General features: G+C 61.2%; 2 protein-coding genes across 3 annotated transcripts; one reads left to right on the top strand and one right to left on the bottom strand.

The window, feature by feature from the left end:
• Positions 1-78: 78 nt before the first annotated feature.
• PIPOX (pipecolic acid and sarcosine oxidase) lies at positions 79-4186 on the bottom strand. Its single transcript, XM_015880892.2, has 9 exons — positions 4074-4186; positions 3010-3290; positions 2402-2550; positions 1774-1975; positions 1507-1689; positions 1293-1439; positions 1064-1222; positions 906-981; positions 79-840 (listed from the first exon to the last, which is right to left on the bottom strand). Exons 2-9 carry the CDS (start codon positions 3145-3147, stop codon positions 710-712), a joined length of 1185 nt encoding a protein of 394 aa, XP_015736378.1. The 5' UTR covers positions 3148-3290; positions 4074-4186; the 3' UTR covers positions 79-709.
• A 1210-nt stretch (positions 4187-5396) lies between these two features.
• Positions 5397-18122, top strand: SEZ6 (seizure related 6 homolog). Of its 2 annotated transcripts, none has more exons than XM_015881051.2 (17): positions 5397-5552; positions 11718-12266; positions 12336-12469; positions 13051-13243; positions 13535-13720; positions 13786-13954; positions 14354-14520; positions 14602-14796; positions 15048-15186; positions 15265-15461; positions 15529-15723; positions 15805-15996; positions 16075-16272; positions 16361-16399; positions 16470-16590; positions 16667-16769; positions 17280-18122. In XM_015881051.2, exons 1-17 carry the CDS (start codon positions 5483-5485, stop codon positions 17307-17309), a joined length of 2877 nt encoding a protein of 958 aa, XP_015736537.1. In that variant the 5' UTR covers positions 5397-5482; the 3' UTR covers positions 17310-18122. The 2 variants fall into 2 exon arrangements, with proteins under 2 accessions (XP_015736537.1, XP_015736536.1); XM_015881050.2 differs by having other exon boundaries at positions 17264-18122.
• The last annotated feature ends 171 nt before the right edge of the window (positions 18123-18293 follow it).

The following is an 18293-nucleotide window of genomic DNA, read 5'->3' as shown; positions in this document are numbered from 1 at the left end:
GCCCCCACAAACCAGGCAGTTCCCACCCCTCTCAATGACATCTCGAAACAAATGGGCTGAGCTCGGCGCTCGCCGCCGTTAAAGCCACGCTGCGCTAATGCGCTTTCATTAAGTGGGAGCGATCTAATGATAATAAAATGGCACATTTAACATTAAAACATTTAACTTGACTCCTAAGCGAGTGTGTCTCCCCGCGCTGCTCCGGCTCCATGGCGCTGGCAAAGCGCCTTCGTGGGCTTCCAGGGAACGGCTGGTTGGCAGAGCTGGGGCTGGCACACAGTGAGGAGCAGTGGGGATGCAGGGGAGGGGGGGATGAATGTGTGGGGGTGGCAGGATGTGAGGATGCAAAGGATCGGGATACGGGGACGGTGTTGGGATGGAGGGAATGCAGGGAACCAGGATAAAGGGATGCAGGAGGGTCAGGATGTGAGGATGGAGGGGAGCAGAGCGCTGGGATGGTGGTTGGGGACTAGGATATAAGGATGTCGGGATGCAGGACCATAGGGAACAGGGATACTGGGGATGCTGGGATGTGGGGGTGCAGCTGCAGCGGTGCTGAGGGGTGGCGTATGGCAATGGAGGGATGCAGGGCAGCTGGCAGGCTATGGGGACATTAGGGTGGAAGGAGCTGGGGCTGGAGGTGCTTTGGGATGCAGGGATGCACTACAGGGCAGTGTGATGCTGCGTGGGCACAGCTGGGACACTGCACCTACAGAGCGGCACGGAGCACACCTGGGAAGCGGCTGATGGTGAACGGGGCCATGCAGTGGGATGGCTCCTCGCCCAGGCTCAGCTCGCACAGCAGCTGCCCCACAACCGGGGCCAGTTTGAACCCATGGCCTGCGGGAAAGAGAGGGTTGGGGATACAGCCATGCCAAAGGTACCCCAGACAGGCCAGGACCTACCCGAGAAGCCGGCCCCAATGATTATATTGCTGTACTTGGGGTGCTGGTCCAGGATGAAATCTTCATCCGGGGTGTTCTGGGGGAACCATGGGGTGAGGGATCAGGGCTTGGGGCACAGCTGGGACCCATCGTGGAGGCAAAGGGGACATCGGGCTCACCGTGTAGAGGCAGCTCTCCAGCACAGCTGGTTGCGGCTCCAGCCCAGGCAGGTAACTGCTGATGAAGTTGCTCAGGAGGCCGACGTGGGGGCGGGGGGAGCCCGGGGGGGTCCGGTCCCGCTCCTCGGGGTCAGTGGGGCTGCCATAGTGGTAGCACACCTGGGGACAGAGCTCAGTGGGGACAAACAGAAAGGACACGGAGGTGCCACCATCACCATGCCACACTCACCTTGACCAGCCCAGGGTACTCGAGGGCGGGCAGCCCATAGATCCCATGTGGAGCATAGGGCAGCCCCGTGGCTATGAAGCAGGGGGTGACTGCGCCGCTGCTGCTGGGCTCCTTCTCCCTCCAGTAGCACACATCGATACGCAGGGGCTGGATGAGGGGTTGCATGTCAGCCGTGCCCATGGCCGTGCCACCACCTGCACCCACCATCCCCTACCTGCAGAGGCAGGTGGAGGCCCAGAGGTGCCACCACGGCGTTGGTCCACGCACCGGCGGTGATGATGAGCCGTGGAGCGCGGTACATCCCAGTGCTGGTGGTGACGGTGATCTCTGCTCCAGGATCAATACGCAGCACCTTCTCCCCATCACACACTGTGCCCCCGCGCCGGCGAAACGCATCCTGCATGGGGAAGGAGGGACACAGGGATGGGGATGGATGGAACACCCCCTGTGCCCACATCCCTGTCCCCATGTTGGCACTCACCTGCACAGCCCGCAGCGCCCGGTCTGCCAGCAGCACCCCTCCAGTGCTGTCCCACAGGGTCACCTCACCAGGACGGGGACGGAGCCCAGGGAAGCGCTGTGCCAGTGTCACCGCATTGAGGACATCGTCGGGTCCCACTCTGTGCCTGTAGCCCTCCAGCTCGGGGTCACCCGGCGGGCCCAGCACCACCAGCCCTGTCCGCCTGCACCCAGCAGTCACATCAGTGGCAGCCATGTCCCTTGTTCCATGCCCCGTATCCCATGTCCCATATATCTCATATCCCATATCCTCATTCCCATGTTCCTTGTCCCCTACCCTTCATCCCCTGTCCGATATCCCCTATGCCATGTCCCATGTCCCACATCCCCTACCCCATTTCCCACATCCCCTCTCACACCACCCCGCTGGTTGGGGAAGCGGAGGCTCAGTACCTGGATGACACTGGGAATGATGGACGGCACATTAGCCCCAACCTCACTGCAGGAATCATTTACACGCTTATTTCCTTAATGGCTTTTCCCTTACAGAGCCCCATAAATAACCTGCAGCCCGCAGCTGCCTGCCCACAGCCCCAGCCCCATTCCCAGGGATGTGATGGTGCCCAGAGTGGGGTCCCCGTCCCCATCACCTGTAGAGAGAAGTGCCCGCCTCGTCCTCCAGCTGCTGCCAGAGTTGGAAGCTGTGGGGCATCATGCGGGCGTAGTGCTCCTGTGGGTACGCGCTGCGCGTGATGCGGCTCTGCCCGTGTGAGCTGCCCCGTGAGTGGGGCAGGAAGAACTGTGGGGTATGGGGACATAGGGTTGGCTGCAGCCTCCAGGGGTCACCCAGCCCTGCAAGGCTTGGGGTCCTGGCACTGGGGACAGGAGAATGTTGGGTTTGGGGACATGGGGGTCCTGGCACTGAGGACAGTGGGGTGCTGGTACTGAGGACAGTAGGGTGTTGGAAATGGGGACATCTGGACCACTGGCAATGGGGACGCTATGGTGTTGGCTTTGGGGACAGTGGAGTGTTGGTACTGGGGGGCACCTGAATCCTGGCACTGGGGACACTGGGGTGTTGGCACTGGGTAACACCTGAACAAGGGTCCTGGCACCAAAGGACACGGCATCCAGGCACTAGAACATCATGGAATGTCACATGCCTGGGCAGAGGGCAGCCAGGTCCTTGTGCTTCTGCACTGGGGCTGGGGACACAGCATTGGGGCCAGGGGCAAGGCAAGGTTGGGGACATCAGTACCTGCTCCAGCAGCAGTGTGTCCCTGCCCCGCCTGGCCAGGTGGTACGCAGCAAAGGAGCCCTGGATGCCGGCCCCGATGACGATGGCATCGTAGGAAGCACAGCGGGGCTGTCCCGGAGCAGCCATGTCTGTTCCCATCCCATCCTCCTGCAGCTGGGAGCAGATCCAAGGGGGAGGGACGGGGCAGAGTCCATCCAAGTGCAGGGAAACGCTGTTTTTTCCCTCCGGTGTAATTTACGGCCCATAAAACACTTGGCTGCCATCTCCCTTTTTTTTCCTCCCTGTTGGGAGATAGCAGTGATTTAGGGCCGGGTGCCCACATGGCCCCATGGGATGGAGATGGAGCAAGCGTGTGGATTTAGGGTGGGATTTGGGGACGGGCGCCGCGGTTGGGTTTCTATGGGCACCCTGCACAGCACGCCTGCTAATGAGGGGAATTAATTTAGAATAGAAGGGTGTGTAAGGCGTTATTTACCGACTAATCGTCACCATTAGGAAATGCCACGTGAGGTGGGAGCCCCTGCCTGGTGCTCACTATGATGTGGGTGCCCGGGGCTGCTCGGCCCCATTACCGCAGCACGGCCCCATTACCGCGGTGCGCCCGCCCTCGCTTTGATGCCAGGAATAAATGCTCTGATTTCCTGGGGTTTCGGCTGGTTTTTCCGCCGGCTCCCAGCCTTTGAACAGCAGTACCTGCTTCTGCTCCGCGCCGGGAAGATGAAGAATAATTAATTATCCATGAAATGTTAAATGGGAAAAATTGAGCTCTTCTCCCACGAACGGCGAGTTAATGGGATGGAGCTTTGGGAAAGACCCGAAGCAGCTCCAGGGTGACACGGGGACATCAGGGGACACCCCAGAGACACCCACATGGCATGGCCACCCCCTGCAGTGCTGATGGGATGCACAGGGTCAGGCTCTGTCCATTGCTGTCATGGCATGGATGACCCCAAAAGACTTTGGGGGACGCCTGCACTCCAAATCAGTCCCATCCATCGCACACTTTGCTGTATGTTGGTGTTTCCTAAAGGCTGAGTGCTGCCCGCTGGGTCATCCACGCTCACCTCACTGCGTGCCCCAATAGGAGCACTGTAGGAATGCCCACATAGCAGCAGGGCATTGGGATCCCTCCACTTGCTCTTGCCTTCGTTTGCCTTCCATGGCCCTACGCTCCAGTTTGCTTTGTCTCAAAACCAACAGCTCTGAAGGCGGCCCCTCGTTAGCAGTCCAGGTGCGTGCCTGGGGAAGCAACGGGGAGATTAAAATTATTTGAATATCATCATATTAGAAACATCAGTTTGGCCTCAAAACGCACATCTCCCGAGCCCAAGCGGGGCTGCGGCGCATTAAACATTTATGGAGCTACTGGAGGATCAAAGTTTCGGGCTGAGCTCTTGGAAGCTCATCACTCCCACCCGCATTGCAGCGGGACAAGAGGGGACACAGAGGGACCCCCCCCACCACCACCACCCCTGGGCTGCCCATCCCTATGGAAGGGGTGTTCAGTGCACAGAATCAGCTCCCTGTGACGGCCCAAGGGCTGTGTTTGCCCCCTGCCCATCTCAGCACGCTGTCAGCACAGAGAGGCGCGGCCATCTGGGCTGCCATGCAGAAGGAGGGGGATGATGGAACAATGAGACTGAGCTTTATTATTTTTGAGCCGCCCGGCAGCTCCGTGTTGGTGCCAACGCCATCTGCCTGCGGTGGGGATGAGTCCCTCCGGGCCACAATGGGGATGGGGTGCAGGATGAGATCGCTGCCCATGGGGAGTGAATGGGGTGGGGGAGTGAATGAGCTGCTCCTGAGCCAGGTGCCTCTGCTTGGGCATGATGAGCCCAGCCCTAATTGGTGCTATTTAGGGATGGGCAGTGGGGGAAGGGGCCTCATTGAGGCTTCCACCCTGGAGATCCATAGAAATAGGGGTTGTTGACGTTCTGGGGAGGGGTGTGGGGTGCAGGATGTGACTGCTGCCCATAAGGAGCGGGTGGGGTGGGGGCAGTGCCAGGTGCCTCTGCTTGGTATGATGAGCCCAGCCGTAATTGGGGCTATTGGGAGCTGATAATGAGCAGCTGCGGGGGCACCTTTAAGGCTTCCACCCACGGGGGTCGCAGGGATTCTGTTGAGGGCCGTATGGGGGATGCCCCCTCCCCAGTCCTTCACCTCCCAAGATTAACACGCGCCTCACTCGCATCATTACGGCGCTGGGCAGGGCTGGGGGGAGAAGTGCAGGGAGGAGCCCCCCCCCATTCTCCAGCCGGCAGGATTTTATTGCGCCGTACTCGGAGCATTACGGCGGGCGGGGAGGAGGGGTGGGAGCGGAGGAGGGGGTGGGGGTGGGCAGGGAGGAGCCCCCCCGATCCCCCCCTCCCCCGCCGCCGCTCGGCCCCGGGATTGGCGGGCGCCGCACTCGGAGCGTTACGGCGCGGCCGTGCCCGCAGCGCGGAGCTGTCCGTGGTGCTGAACGCCGCCGGCCATGGGCTCCGCGCCGCCGCCCGCTCTGCTGCTGCCGCTGCTCGCCGCGCTGCTCCGCGCCCCCGCGCACGGTAAGCGAGACCCCCCCCCCTTTTACACCCACAGCTCCATACCCCAACCCATGGACCCCCCCTTTCTCCTTTCGCCCTCCCCCCGCCACCCTTTCTCCGCCAAACTTTGCCAACTTGAGCTCCCCCCTCCGCCGTTCTCCCCATCCTTAAATCCCCCCCTTGTCCCCCCGCACCGGGCAGCATTAATCCCCCCCCCCCGCTCCCACGCCCGTTCCCCGGTGTTGCGGGGGCACGCAGAGCTTTGCAGCCCCGTTGGTGCAACGCCGCCCCCGGTGAGCTCTGCTGACAGCTCCCCCGCAGTGTTACCGGGCTGGGGGGGTTCCTATTGGGGGCACAGCTCGATGCTTAAATCCCCAAACCCATCAGGCTGCACCCCGTTGGGATTCACTCTCTCCTTGCGGTGGGGTTGGGGCTGTTGGTGTGTAGGGTTTTGCGTTGCTTGAGCTGAGCCCTCTGATTTTGGAGTGATGTAGGGAAGGGCAAGAGATGGCTCTACCCACGGAGGGCAGCCAACACCCGCATCGTCTTGACTCAACGGGATGCGTGTTATGGGGAGACTCGATGCCTTGCCCCCAAAAAGCAGCAATGGTGACCCGGCTTGGAGGGCTTTGATTTGCTATGGTTGTATGGTGTGATGGGTGGGGAGCACGCAGGGGTCTGTCCCTGCTGGGAAGCGGGGTGATGGGATGCAGGCTGAGCCGAGCTGCAGGGAGCAGCCGTGCGGGGAGTTACATAAACTCCCCATCTGGCTGCCGAGCTGAGATGGGAAGGACGCCGTGGCCCTGTGCCTACTGCTATTCCCGGCTCACTCTTCCACCAGCACTGATGGCAACGCCGTCTTCCTTAAAGCATCTCCCATATATCCCCCTCACGTGGCAAAAAGTGGGGCAGTGCTGCAGCACACCCCGCTGTGGGGCAGTAGGCCTTGTGGGGAACAGCATCCCCAGATCCCTGCATCCCTTTGGGATGGATCTGTCTTGGGAGTAGGGCTTTGGGCAGGGCAGGATTCCCCAGAGGGAGGCTGCTGCTTGCAGTGTCGGTTTAATGATTTCTAATGAGCAATTACCTCTAGTCAGTCCCCTAATTTCTGAATATCAATAAAGTTAATTAAACTCTGCATGTGTATTTCCTAGAGTGTTAGAGGTAGGGATGCCCTGAGAGGTGCTGAGCTCTTCCTGGGGCTGGGAGCTGTGGGGTTGCACCTGCCTCATGCTCCATGCATGCTACCAGGGCTGGGAGCTATGCGGGGGGCTCAGCCCCCATCCCACATCCCCACCAGGTGCAGCCACAGCCCAGCACCAACCTCAGTGCAGCACTGCCTCACTCAGTGTGGCCTTGGTTTGATGCTGGGGTTGTGTTGTGTTGGGGACAGAGCACTGCAATGTGATGATGGGGCTCTTATGTTCCTCATCCAGGCCAGGGGACAGGAGATGCTCCAGAGCAATGGCAGGGCTGCCACCAGTACTTACCATATAATGACCTGTGCAGTGCCCTGGCTTCTCATGCAGCTCTGCTCCCCCCTTCCTGACCCCTTGGTGCCTACTGGAGCAGCTCCATGGTGTCTCTGCAGCAAGAAAATGCAATTCTGGGGCATGGCCCCTTGCAGTCTGAGGTCCTAGGAGCAAAGGGAGATGGCATGGCTGTGGGCACAGCACCTGGTTGTGCCCCCATGAGCTCCACTGCCCCCTCTGCACTCAGCAGGATGCACTGTGCCCACTGGGACAATGCACTTGGGGGGCACCAGGTCTGCAGTTGGGGTTCAGTGTTCAAGGAGTGGGCCAGGGAAGCAAACAAGCAAGCATCTGCTTTAGTAATTAACTGAGCACGTGCCCATCCCCTGCGTGCCTCAGAGGAGTTCGTCAGCGCTGTGCCGCCAGGCCAGGATTATCTGGATAATGCTCTTAAGCAGGGCAGGGGTGCCCCATGGGGCCATCCCCACTCACTCAGAAAGATGGTGCCATGGGCCGTGCCCCAGGCTGGTGGTTTTGGGATGGATTCATCTTGGGGGCTCTGCTGTGGGAACCGGGGTGCCACCAAGGGCACGGCAAGGGCAGCAGGGCTGGGTATGGAGCAGAGGGACCCCCCCTCATGGTGCTGTAGGACCCTCCAGGTAGTTGTGGGGCTGCAGGGTGGGCTGGGACCCTGCACACGGACACCCTGGGAGGCGGATGCAGTTGTGTCTCCAGTGGATCCGGCAGGAGAGGATAATTTAGCTTCCAATCAATTCTTTAAATGCGCACAATTGAAAGATTGCCTTTGAAAGCTGCCTATAACCAGGGAGGTAATGGATTCTCTCCAGTAACAGGCAGCAGCCTCCCTTCCTCTGGCTGCTGTGGGAGATGGGGCAGTGACACCGTTCCGTGTCACCATCCCAGAGCATCCCCAGGGACATGGGGTGGCCCCACTCCCTGCTGCCATGGCCCCCAGTGGGACGTGCTACGAGGTCCCATTGGCTGGCGTTGGGGACACGTCCAGCCTGCAGCCTGCAGAAGGCAGCCCACGCTCTCTCCGTGCCGGTGGGGGTTATTACAGATATAATTTAAATGCAGTAACGAGCTGTGCTGAAGGGATCAAATATTAATCAGCCGCGAGAGCGCCGCTGTGACCCTGTGAAAATGGAGAGAGGTGCTCAAAATGCCAGATCTGCTCGTGGCAGGTGGGAGCTGTGTCTGTAGGGTGGGCAATGGCTGCCCCCACTGGGATCCCATGGGGGAGGCCGTAGCATCAGCCCCAGGTGGATATCCTGTTAGTGTAGGCCTTACACAAATGGAGCGGTGATGAGGCTTTAGGGTGGCATGTAGGGTGTCTTTTTTGGGGGGGAAAGGGTGTTTTTGGGGGTGGGGTTGTATGGGAGACCTCAGGGTGGGTTTGGTGCCTGAGTAGCTCGGTGTATGTAGGACTGGGGTTGGGGCTGGGCTGTAGGTTGGGCTATGGGGGGGCTGTCTGGGCTAAGCAGCTGAATGCAGAGCTCAGCCAGCAGCGCTCACGCTCTGCTCAACCAGATTGCAATTCTTGTTGCTGGCAGCAGAAGGGGAGCCGGGGGGGGGGATCTGCTCCCTGAGCAAACCACTGCCCATACAAACCAAATGCTATTTCTTGCAGCCCTGAGCACCCAATAGGATGGCGGTGGCCCCTCTGGGGGCTGCAGCAGGGATCTCTGCACGTGTCTGTGGGGCCATTTGGGGCAAAGGGTTTGGGGGGGAGGGGGGAGCACCACTGCAAGGCTGGCTGGCTCCGGCAGCGCGCACGGCGACAGCGATCAGGTCCGAAATAGCAGCAGACATGCAATTTATCATCGCCGCTGCTCATGGAAATTGCTGTACAAATGCATTAGCTCCGCAGGGAGAGCAGGGAAGAGGGATTACACAGGGCAGGGGTGTGGGGAGTGCGAGCGGCACAGGGGGGCACCGAGATGTGAGGTGCACGGCTCCCCACGGCCCCCACACGTTGGTGGCCCCGGTTTGGGGTCACTAAGTGAGGAGGGGGCCGTGCCGTGCCGCGGTGCCCCCGGGCTCCTCACCCGGCGCATCCCGGCGGTGTGTTGGGATGTCAGCCGGCCGTGGTGCTCCGGGGAACCGATTGCGGCGACATGTGACATGTGTCAGCGGGTAAATGACTGTTCCATTCAAGGAGAATGGCAAAACATACAAGGTCAAACGCTTCCCCGCGAGCACCGCCATGAATATTAACGCCGCGAGCTGCTGGATGCGCACGGCGATGGAGTCCCCGGGGCGGCACCTCGTGGGTCCCCCCCTGTCCCCGTCTGTCACCTCCCCAGACATGGGATGACAGCGATGGGCCACCAGGGTGATGTTCCCTGTGCCCACCCACCCGCGTTCTGCCTGCACTCATCCTTGTGCCCCATTCCATCCCTATCAGTGCCCCTATGAATCATCTCACCACCAGTGCCCCTGTCCCCAGGCTGTGTCCACATCCCCGGGGGCACTGAGGCAGGTGATGGAGATGGGAGCTGCCAGCAGCTCAGCACGTCTCTGTGCCCAGCTCGGTCGCAATGCACGTGCCCATCAGGATGGCTGGAGACCATGCGATGATGATGGTGGACCATGGGATCGTGGCTGGGGGCCGCAGGGCGCTGAGCGTGGCGCCGGCTGCCTGACAGCTCATTCATCGCAGCAGCCAGCCCTGCCATGGGGGCAAAGCCAGATTGGATTTTAAATTGGAAAGCAAGCCTCCCATGGCCCCTTGCCCTTAGTCCAGGCTGGCCACACCAACCCCAGCTCAGCACCATCTTCAGAATAGGGAAACTGAGGCACAGAACAAGACAGCTCCAGGGTAGCGGAGCGGCTCGGCCCGTCACAGCTGCTTTGCTGGGTGCTGTGTTATTGCTTTATTCGCCGCCCGCATCGATCTGTGCTCCCCGGGCGGCTGCGTGGCTGCTTATTTATTTATTTGCGACACCAGCCGCCATTGATTTCTGCTGGGGGGGCTGCAGACGGATTAGTCTCCAGCATCTCTCCGGCTCGTGGCTGCCGTTAATAGACTCCCGCTCGGCAAAGCTGATGTGACGGATTAGGACCCCAGCCCGGCCCGGCCACGTGCCCTGCATGTCAACAGGCCCTGGTAGGCGCAGCATGGGGTATAGCAGCCCTGTTTCCCCCTTCCCTGAGTGCCAGCCCCCTGGGTAGCTGGGTGCCCTGTCACCAGCCTCTTGGCTACCACAGGGACCCAGGAGGGACACAGCCATGGTGGAGATAAGCAGCTTAGAGACGTCTGTGGAGGTGGGGGCTGTAATCTTGAGGGGAACAACTGGGTACAAGCTGGCTTGGCCCAAGAACCATGAGTGCTCCAGGGGTCTGCAGCACCACCAGCCATGAGACTCTCAGAGTACCCAGAGCATCCCGTGGTACCCTGAGTACCTGGAGCACCCCATTGGTGCCATGGGGGTCTGATGGACCCTGCCATCCCCACTGACTGCATGGGGTGACTGCGGTGTCTGTCATGCAGTGCAGGACGAGGCCTGGAGCACTAATCTGCCGTTAAAGCCTGAAAGAGATCTTGGCGTCCTTCAGTATAAACTCATTAACTTTTATGTTCTAATAAACGGATCCGATTAGAAATTAATTCTGGTGGTGCCGGGGGGCAGGTTACCCTTTTGGAGTGGGTGTGTGGGCAGAGCGGTGGCAATGGTGGCACAGGGGATGGGGTGACAGCAGCACCTGGTGGCTCCCCACGCGCCACTCTCCGGGGATAATGTCTCTTAATAGTCCCTTAAAAGTGGCAGTCACAGAGTAATTAATCTTCGCGGGGCCCTGCCCTGCTACGGCTCGATGTAATTACCCGGTAATTGGCAGTATCGTGTCATCAGTGCCGGTGTACGGCACCGCATGGCGAGACGTTGGGCAGGGTGTAAGGATACCGTGTGTGATGGGAGGGGTGGGCACACCTGAACGTGAGCCATGGTGCAGATGTGAGTTAATTAGCCATGCTTAATTGTCCAGGTTTCTCTGGTGAGGGGCTGCTCTGAGGTGCAGTGGAGCCCCACTGTGCGTGGTCAATGCTCCTGTTTCCATCCATGCTCTGTCCCTGTTTACCCAGGAATGTCCTTGATAAAGCATTCAGCTTTATTGACAGCTCTCCTCCCCATGGCACAGCTCCTCTCCTGGCACTATGGCCAGTGGGACCCGGCAGCACCGCTGCCCTGGGTGATGCAGAACCAGCCCTATGTGAGCATGGAGCTGCAGGGGTGTGATGGTGCCTGGAGCAGCACATTGGCCCCTTGGTGAAGTGCTGCGCCCCAGTGCAGTGCATGGAGCAGCTTCAGTCTGTGAGGAAGAATTGGTCCATGGTGAAGCATCATCCAGTGGTGCAGCACAGGTCTTTGGTGCAGCACTGGACCATGAAGAACTGCTCCACGATGGATCCATGGTGTTGCATGGGTTTGTGGTGTTGCATCAACCCACGATGAAGCACTGCCCATGCTGTAACAGAGATCTGTGACACAGCACCAGCATCCCCAGACCAGCACCAGTGCCCAACGCAGCATCAACCCGAGGTCCAGCATTGATCCACGATGAAATGATTCATGATGGAGCATCAGTCCATGATGCAACACTGGATAACAATGAAGCATCACCCTACAGTGCAGCACTGGTGCATGAGGGTGCAGCACTGCTCCTCATCACACCCAACTCTATCCCCTCCCAGGCTTCAATGGGCTGGAGAGGAAGACTGGTGAGAGTGCTGAGGCCGAAGGGGACCCCACAGCTCTCCCCACGCCAGCTGAGCGCGAGGCCGAGGCACGATTCGTCAGCACAGCCCCCACCCTGAAGCTGCTCAACCACCACCCGCTGCTGGAGGACCTCCTGCACGAAGCCTTCCTGAAGAAGGACTACCTGGCTCAGGCGCCCTTCCCTCCCGGCCTGCCTGGTCCTGTGCTGCCTGACGACACCCTGAGGCCAGACCCTGGACCCCCAGCGCCCCAGATCCCACCACGTGCGCCCGCTTTGCCCAGGGTTGCTTTCCCCACTGCCCCACTGACCACACCAGCTGGGCGCTCGGGGCCGTGGGGGGAGCCCTGGGGGGTCGCGCCGGGCACTGACCCCTCACAGCCCCCTACTGGGGGGTCAGGATCGAGCCCAGCAGCCCCCAGCCAGGTGCCCACCTTGGGGGCCACTGGGGTCTCCAAGGATGAGGAGGGGACCACCACTACCTCCACCATCACTACCACCACCGTCACCACGCTGCAGGGACCAGGTGAGCACGGGGAGGGAGATGGGGGTCTGGGGAGATGTGGGGCTAACACAGGGGTCTCCTTGTCACCAGCACCATGCAACCGGACGCTGGCGGGTCCCGAGGGCTGGCTGGTGTCCCCAGAGCCAGCCAGTGCCCCGTATGACAGCAGCATGGACTGCACCTACACCATCTCTGTCTACCCTGGCTATGGTGTGGAGATCAAGGTGAGATGTTGGGGGGGGGCATGGGTCCCACATGCACGGCTTCGGGTTCTGTCCCTCTCCTTGTGCCATGAGCCAACATGGGCCAGCTCAGGGCATCTCTCACCCTTGGGTTACGGAGCAGAGACATGGATGCATGAGTTGGGTGCAATGCCCATTGGACTCTGGCTGCTGTGATTGGCACCTTCTGATGAAGCAGCAATATAGGATTTAATTAATGACAGCATTTGCCCAATCCAGCATCACCAATAGCTGACAGCAAGCAGAATGCATCAACACAAGGCTGCTGCTTGCTCCGTGCTCAGCCCCAGCTCGCAGAGCAGCACTCACTGGTGCCGCCGTTCATCACCGCACAGCACCGCTTAATTAACATCATTAACAGCAAATTGCTCCGGAGAGCTGGAGCACACTCCTGGCTGCTGTGGGCCCAGCCGTGCCGCGGGGCTGTGCTGCTCTCAGTGCCATGGGGAGATTTATGGCCATGCTAAGAGTGTTTGAAAGGTGCTGCCCCGCTCTGACAAGCTCCAGAGCGCTATTGACTGCGGGAAATCCTGCAGCGTGGTGACACCTCATCGTCCCCAAAGGTGCAAAACATCAGCCTGGCAGATGGGGAGACGCTGACGGTGGAGAGCGCAGGAGGCCTGGAGCCGGCAGTGTTGGCCAATGAGTCCTTCCTGCTGCGGGGTCAGGTCATCCGCAGCCCCTCCAACATGCTCACCCTGCGCTTCCAGAGCCCCCGACCCACCAGCCCTGGCTCCTATCGCTTCCAGTACCAAGGTATGGGGCACTGCTGCCACCAGCTGGGTGGTCCTGTCCCTTTGGGGTCCCTCTGTCCCCATGGGGTGCCCTTCTTCCCCTTCCTGCATGACACCATTTTGCAGCACAGCAATGCCAAGCGGGCATCAACCACTTAACTTGTATTGATGATGCTTGGTGGATTAGTGCGAGCAGTAATTGTCTCACTGAGCATCCCCGACATCAACAACATGCAGGGGGCTGGGATTACCCCCACAATGGGGTATTACAGATAGGTCTGTCTTGCTCCATGACTTTGCCACCCATCCCCAGCCTACCTGCTGAGCTGCCCCTTCCCAGCACGGCCTGCCTTTGGTGATGTCTCGGTCAGCAGCCTGCACCCTGGTGGGGACGCCCGGTTCCGCTGTGCTGCAGGCTACCAGCTGCAGGGTGCCCACCTCATCACCTGCCGCAATGCAACCCGGCCCTTCTGGAGCGCCCGTGAGCCCCAGTGCATGGGTGAGCTCAGTGTGGGGACATGGATGGTGTCACTTGGGCACCCGCTGACAATCCCTGTCCCGCAGCGGCGTGCGGTGGGGCCATCCGTAATGCCACAGTGGGACGTGTCGTCTCCCCGGGCTTCCCTGGGAACTACAGCAACAACCTGACCTGCCACTGGCTGCTGGAGGCTCCTGCTGGTCACCGCCTGCACCTCCACTTCGAGAAGGTCTCACTGGCAGAGGATGATGACAGGTTTGGGTCCACACAGCACAGGGATGGGGGAGCAGGGGCACCCTGGGGCAGCTCTGTGCCCTGTATGGGGATGGAAAGTGTTGGCCGTGTTTGAGAGTGGGTGCTGTGGGCCACACTCAAGAGTGGGTACTCCTGTCTGCGCCTGGGGAGGGGACATTGGCCATGCCCAAGGGTGGGTGCTGTTGGCTTTGGATGGGACTGTGTGCAGTTGGCAGTGCTAAATGATGGATGCCACTGACCAGGCCCGATGGTGGGCACAGTTAGTGATGTCTGAAAGCGTTGCTTGCCATACATGAGGATGGGCACCATGGCCATGCCTTGGGATGGCTGTCATTGGCCATGCACAAGGTTAGTTGCTGTTGGCCATGGCAGAACCTTGAGCCTGCTGCACCTGGGCAGGCTCATCATCCGCAATGGGAACAATGTGGAGGCACCTCCGGTGTACGACTCCTATGAGGTGGAGTACCTGCCCATCGAAGGGCTGCTCAGCACTGGACGACACTTCTTTGTGGAGCTCACCACCGACAGCAGCGGGGCCGCTGCGGGCATGGCACTGCGCTATGAGGGTATGGGGATGGGCACTGGGGGACACTCGAGCATTGCCATGTACCCCTGGCCCCCATAGACCTCAGCACTTGTGCCCACAGCCTTCGAGCAGGGGCACTGCTACGAGCCCTTCGTCAAGTACGGGAACTTCACCACCAGCGACCCACGGTACCCTGTGGGCACCACGGTGGAGTTCAGCTGTCACCCTGGCTACACGCTGGAGCAAGGCTCCACCATCATCGAGTGCGTTGACCCCAGTGACCCACAGTGGAACGAGACGGAGCCGGCATGCCGCGGTGGGCACTGGAGGTGGGGGGATGTGGGTGGTGGAGCTGAGGGACCGGAGCTGGGGTTGGGCCACCATGGGTGGTGGAGCCAGCATGACACGTTGCATGCTGGTGGGTAGGACCACCGTGGGATCCAGAGGCAATGGTGGGTGCTAGATCTGGGGTCCCAAATGGGTTGTGGGGGACGCTGGATCCGGGGTGCCGCGGTGGGTGCTTGCCATGGTGGGTGCCATGCTGGGTGCTATGGCGTGCGCCCGCAGCGGTGTGCAGTGGGGAGCTGATGGACACGGCTGGGGTGGTGCTGTCACCCAACTGGCCGGAGGCGTACGGCAAAGGCCAGGACTGCATCTGGGGGCTGCACGTGGAGGAGGACAAGCGCGTCATGCTGGACATCCGTGTGTGAGTGCAGGGGTCTGTGGGTCGTGGGACACTGGTGGGGGGTGGACACCCTTTTATTCCCCACCCTTGTTGCTGCAGGCTGCGGCTGGGTGCAGGGGACGTCCTCACCTTCTATGACGGGGATGACCTGACGGCACGCATCCTGGGCCAGTACACGGGTGCCCGCGGCCGCTTCAAGCTCTTTGCCTCCAGTGCCGACGTCACCATCCAGTTCCAATCTGACCCCGGTGCCGGTGTCTTTGCCTATCGGCAGGGCTTCGTCATCCACTTCTCCGGTGAGCCCCACGGTGGGGATGGGTGCCTTCATTCCCATAGCCCACTCACCCCCTGCTGTCCCCACAGAGGTGCCCCGCAATGACACGTGCCCTGAGCTGCCTGACATCGCCAATGGCTGGAAGACAGCCTCACAGCCCGAGCTGCTGCATGGCACCGTCGTCACCTTCCACTGCTACCCCGGCTTCGAGCTGGCTGGTGCCGACCTGCTCATGTGCCACTGGGACCTGACGTGGAGTGGCGACCTGCCGTCCTGCGAGCGGGGTGAGCGGGGTGACATCCCATCTCCCCTCCTGCCACCCCATCCCATTGTCACTGTCACCTCCTTGTCCCTGCGACCCACAGTCACCACCTGCCGGGACCCCGGGGATGCCGAGCACAGCCGCAGGGTGGTCTCCAGCCCCAAATTCCCTGTGGGCTCCACCGTGCGCTTCGTCTGCGATAAGGGCTACGTGCTGGCGGGCGCCGGGCTCCTCACCTGCCACGACCGCGCGTCGGGGGGACCCAAATGGAGCGACCGGCTGCCCAAATGCATCCGTGAGTCGGGCATCCCAAGCTCGCAGCCCCACGGCTGGATGCACGCAGCGGGTGCTGACACGATGCCGTTGCCCACAGCGGAGGCGTACGAGCCGTGCCACAACCCCGGCGTGCCCGCGGGTGGGCGGCAGAGCCCCGAGCGGCGGCTGTACCCTGCGGGCAGCACGCTGCGCTTCTCCTGCACCGCTGGGAGGGCGCTGCTGGGGGAGGGCAGCCTGCGCTGCCTGCCCGGACACCCCTCCCGCTGGAGCGGCTCACCTCCCATCTGCAAGGCGGGTGAGAAAAGCCCCCTGCCCCTGTGCGACTCCATTTACCCCCCTCCCCTTGCTTCCGACTGATGTTGGGTTGCTTCTCCCCATTCTAGCTTCCTACGATGAGTTTTACAGCAATCGCAATCTGGATGGTAAGGAGGATTCAGGGCACTCTTGGGTGCTTGGGGTGCAATTGAGTTGAGCTCCTACTCTCCCTGGCAGCCGTGGCCAAAGCTGTGCCCTCGGGTACAGCACTGGAGGGCACTAATGTGGCCATCGCCATCTTCCTGCCTGTGCTGGTGGTTGCTCTGCTCATCGGAGGCGTTTACCTCTACTTCTCCAAGTGAGTGCCTGCTGCTCCCCTTGGACCCCCAGCCCCGCTGCCACCCACCCAACTCCATCTCCGTCTCCTCCCACAGGCTGCAGGGGAAGCCAGCCCTACAGCTGCCCCTCTCTGGATCCCACCCCTATGATCACATCACCGTGGAGTCGGCTTTTGACAACCCCACCTATGAGACAGGAGTAAGCACTGGCCCCCCATGCCCTACCATGGGGACCAGGGGTAGGATGTGATGTGCACCCCAGGACCGTGGAAAGGATGGGATGTGCACCATGGGGATCATATATAGGGGTGGGATGTGCACACCAAGCCCCATCCAATGGGCTACGTGTGCCAAGGGCTGTACAGTGGGTGGGACATGCATCCAAGAGCCTATGCATATACGGGACAGGACATACAGGGAGTATGTATGGGATGTGCATCTCTGAGGCCATTTGGGGGATAGGACATAGATCACACGGACCATGTAAAGATGGAATGTGACTCCCAGTGGCTGCACACACATGGATGGGACCTCTATCTGATGACCATGCATGGGATGGGGCATCCACCTTGGGGCCACCTATGGGATGGGATGTTCAACCCGGTGGCTGTCCATGGGATGTGCCCCCCAGGTCCCTAAGGATGGTGGGGGGGGGGCATCGCACAGCACCAGTGGGTGTCCAACCCCTCGCAGTCTGTTTTCTTTGCAGGAAACGAGGGAATATGAGGTGTCCATCTAGGCGAGGGTGCAGCAGACCCCTCCCAGGATGCCCACGCCCACCGGCCCTCGCCATGGTGCCGGGGACATCTCTCGCAAGGACATTCAAGCGGGAGCCACCCCACACACACCCCAACCCGCCTGGACCCCCGTGGGGTCTCCCCCAGCCCCACTGCCCCCCGATCCCTGCTCTGGTTGGGCACGGGACGCTGAGCCAGCAGGACTCCCTGGGCCACATCCTGACCCCCCTCCCAGGAGCAGCAGTCCCCTCCCCGGCCCCAGCGATGGAGGAGTGACCCCTAGATGGGGCAGGCGCAGTGAGGAGCCCCCGGGGCTGCAGCCTGAAGGTGCTGGGGGGAAAAGGGGCCAGGTCGCGGGATGGGGGGCAATGGGGCGCCCTGGGGGGGTTAAGGAAACCTCGGGGTGCCCTCACCCTCCGCCCACCCCCAGCACCCCGATGTCTCCCAGAGCCATTCCCGTTACCCCAAGCATGCTGCGTCCCTCCGCTGCCCCCGCAGCACCTGCTCGCTTCCTCCTCCCCGGGGGGGGTGCCCCCCATCCCTGCACGTCCCGGCATCCCACGAGGGCCGGATCCGGACCCCCAGCCCCACGGTGACGGGGTGGGCGGGGGGGGGCACTGAGCATGGCTTTGTCGTCCTCCCCCCCCCCGGACCAGGTCACGGCTGGGGCTGGGGGTTCTGTCCCCGGCCGATGTAACATAGGGTCCCATTCCCCAGCCGCGCGTAACCCTGTTTTGGAGAGCAGCCCCTCCCCCTGCGCCCATCTTTTGGTTGTTTCATTAATAATAAAACAAAAATGGTGTTTTAGAAGAAAACGTGGCATGTTGTTGATGAGGGGACATCGGGGTACGCGGGGATTTGGGGCAGAGGGGACCCCCTGCATCCACCGACGTGCACCCCCCCCTCCCCTCTTTCCGGGTGCACTGTAGCTTTAAGAGGCGACGGCGCGCGGAGCTGGAGGGAGCGCGCCGGCGCGCCAAACGCCC

This window comes from Coturnix japonica, chromosome 19 (genome assembly GCF_001577835.2).
Source record: "Coturnix japonica isolate 7356 chromosome 19, Coturnix japonica 2.1, whole genome shotgun sequence".
NCBI lineage: Eukaryota > Metazoa > Chordata > Aves > Galliformes > Phasianidae > Coturnix > Coturnix japonica.
This window is presented reverse-complemented; position numbering and strand designations above follow the sequence as displayed.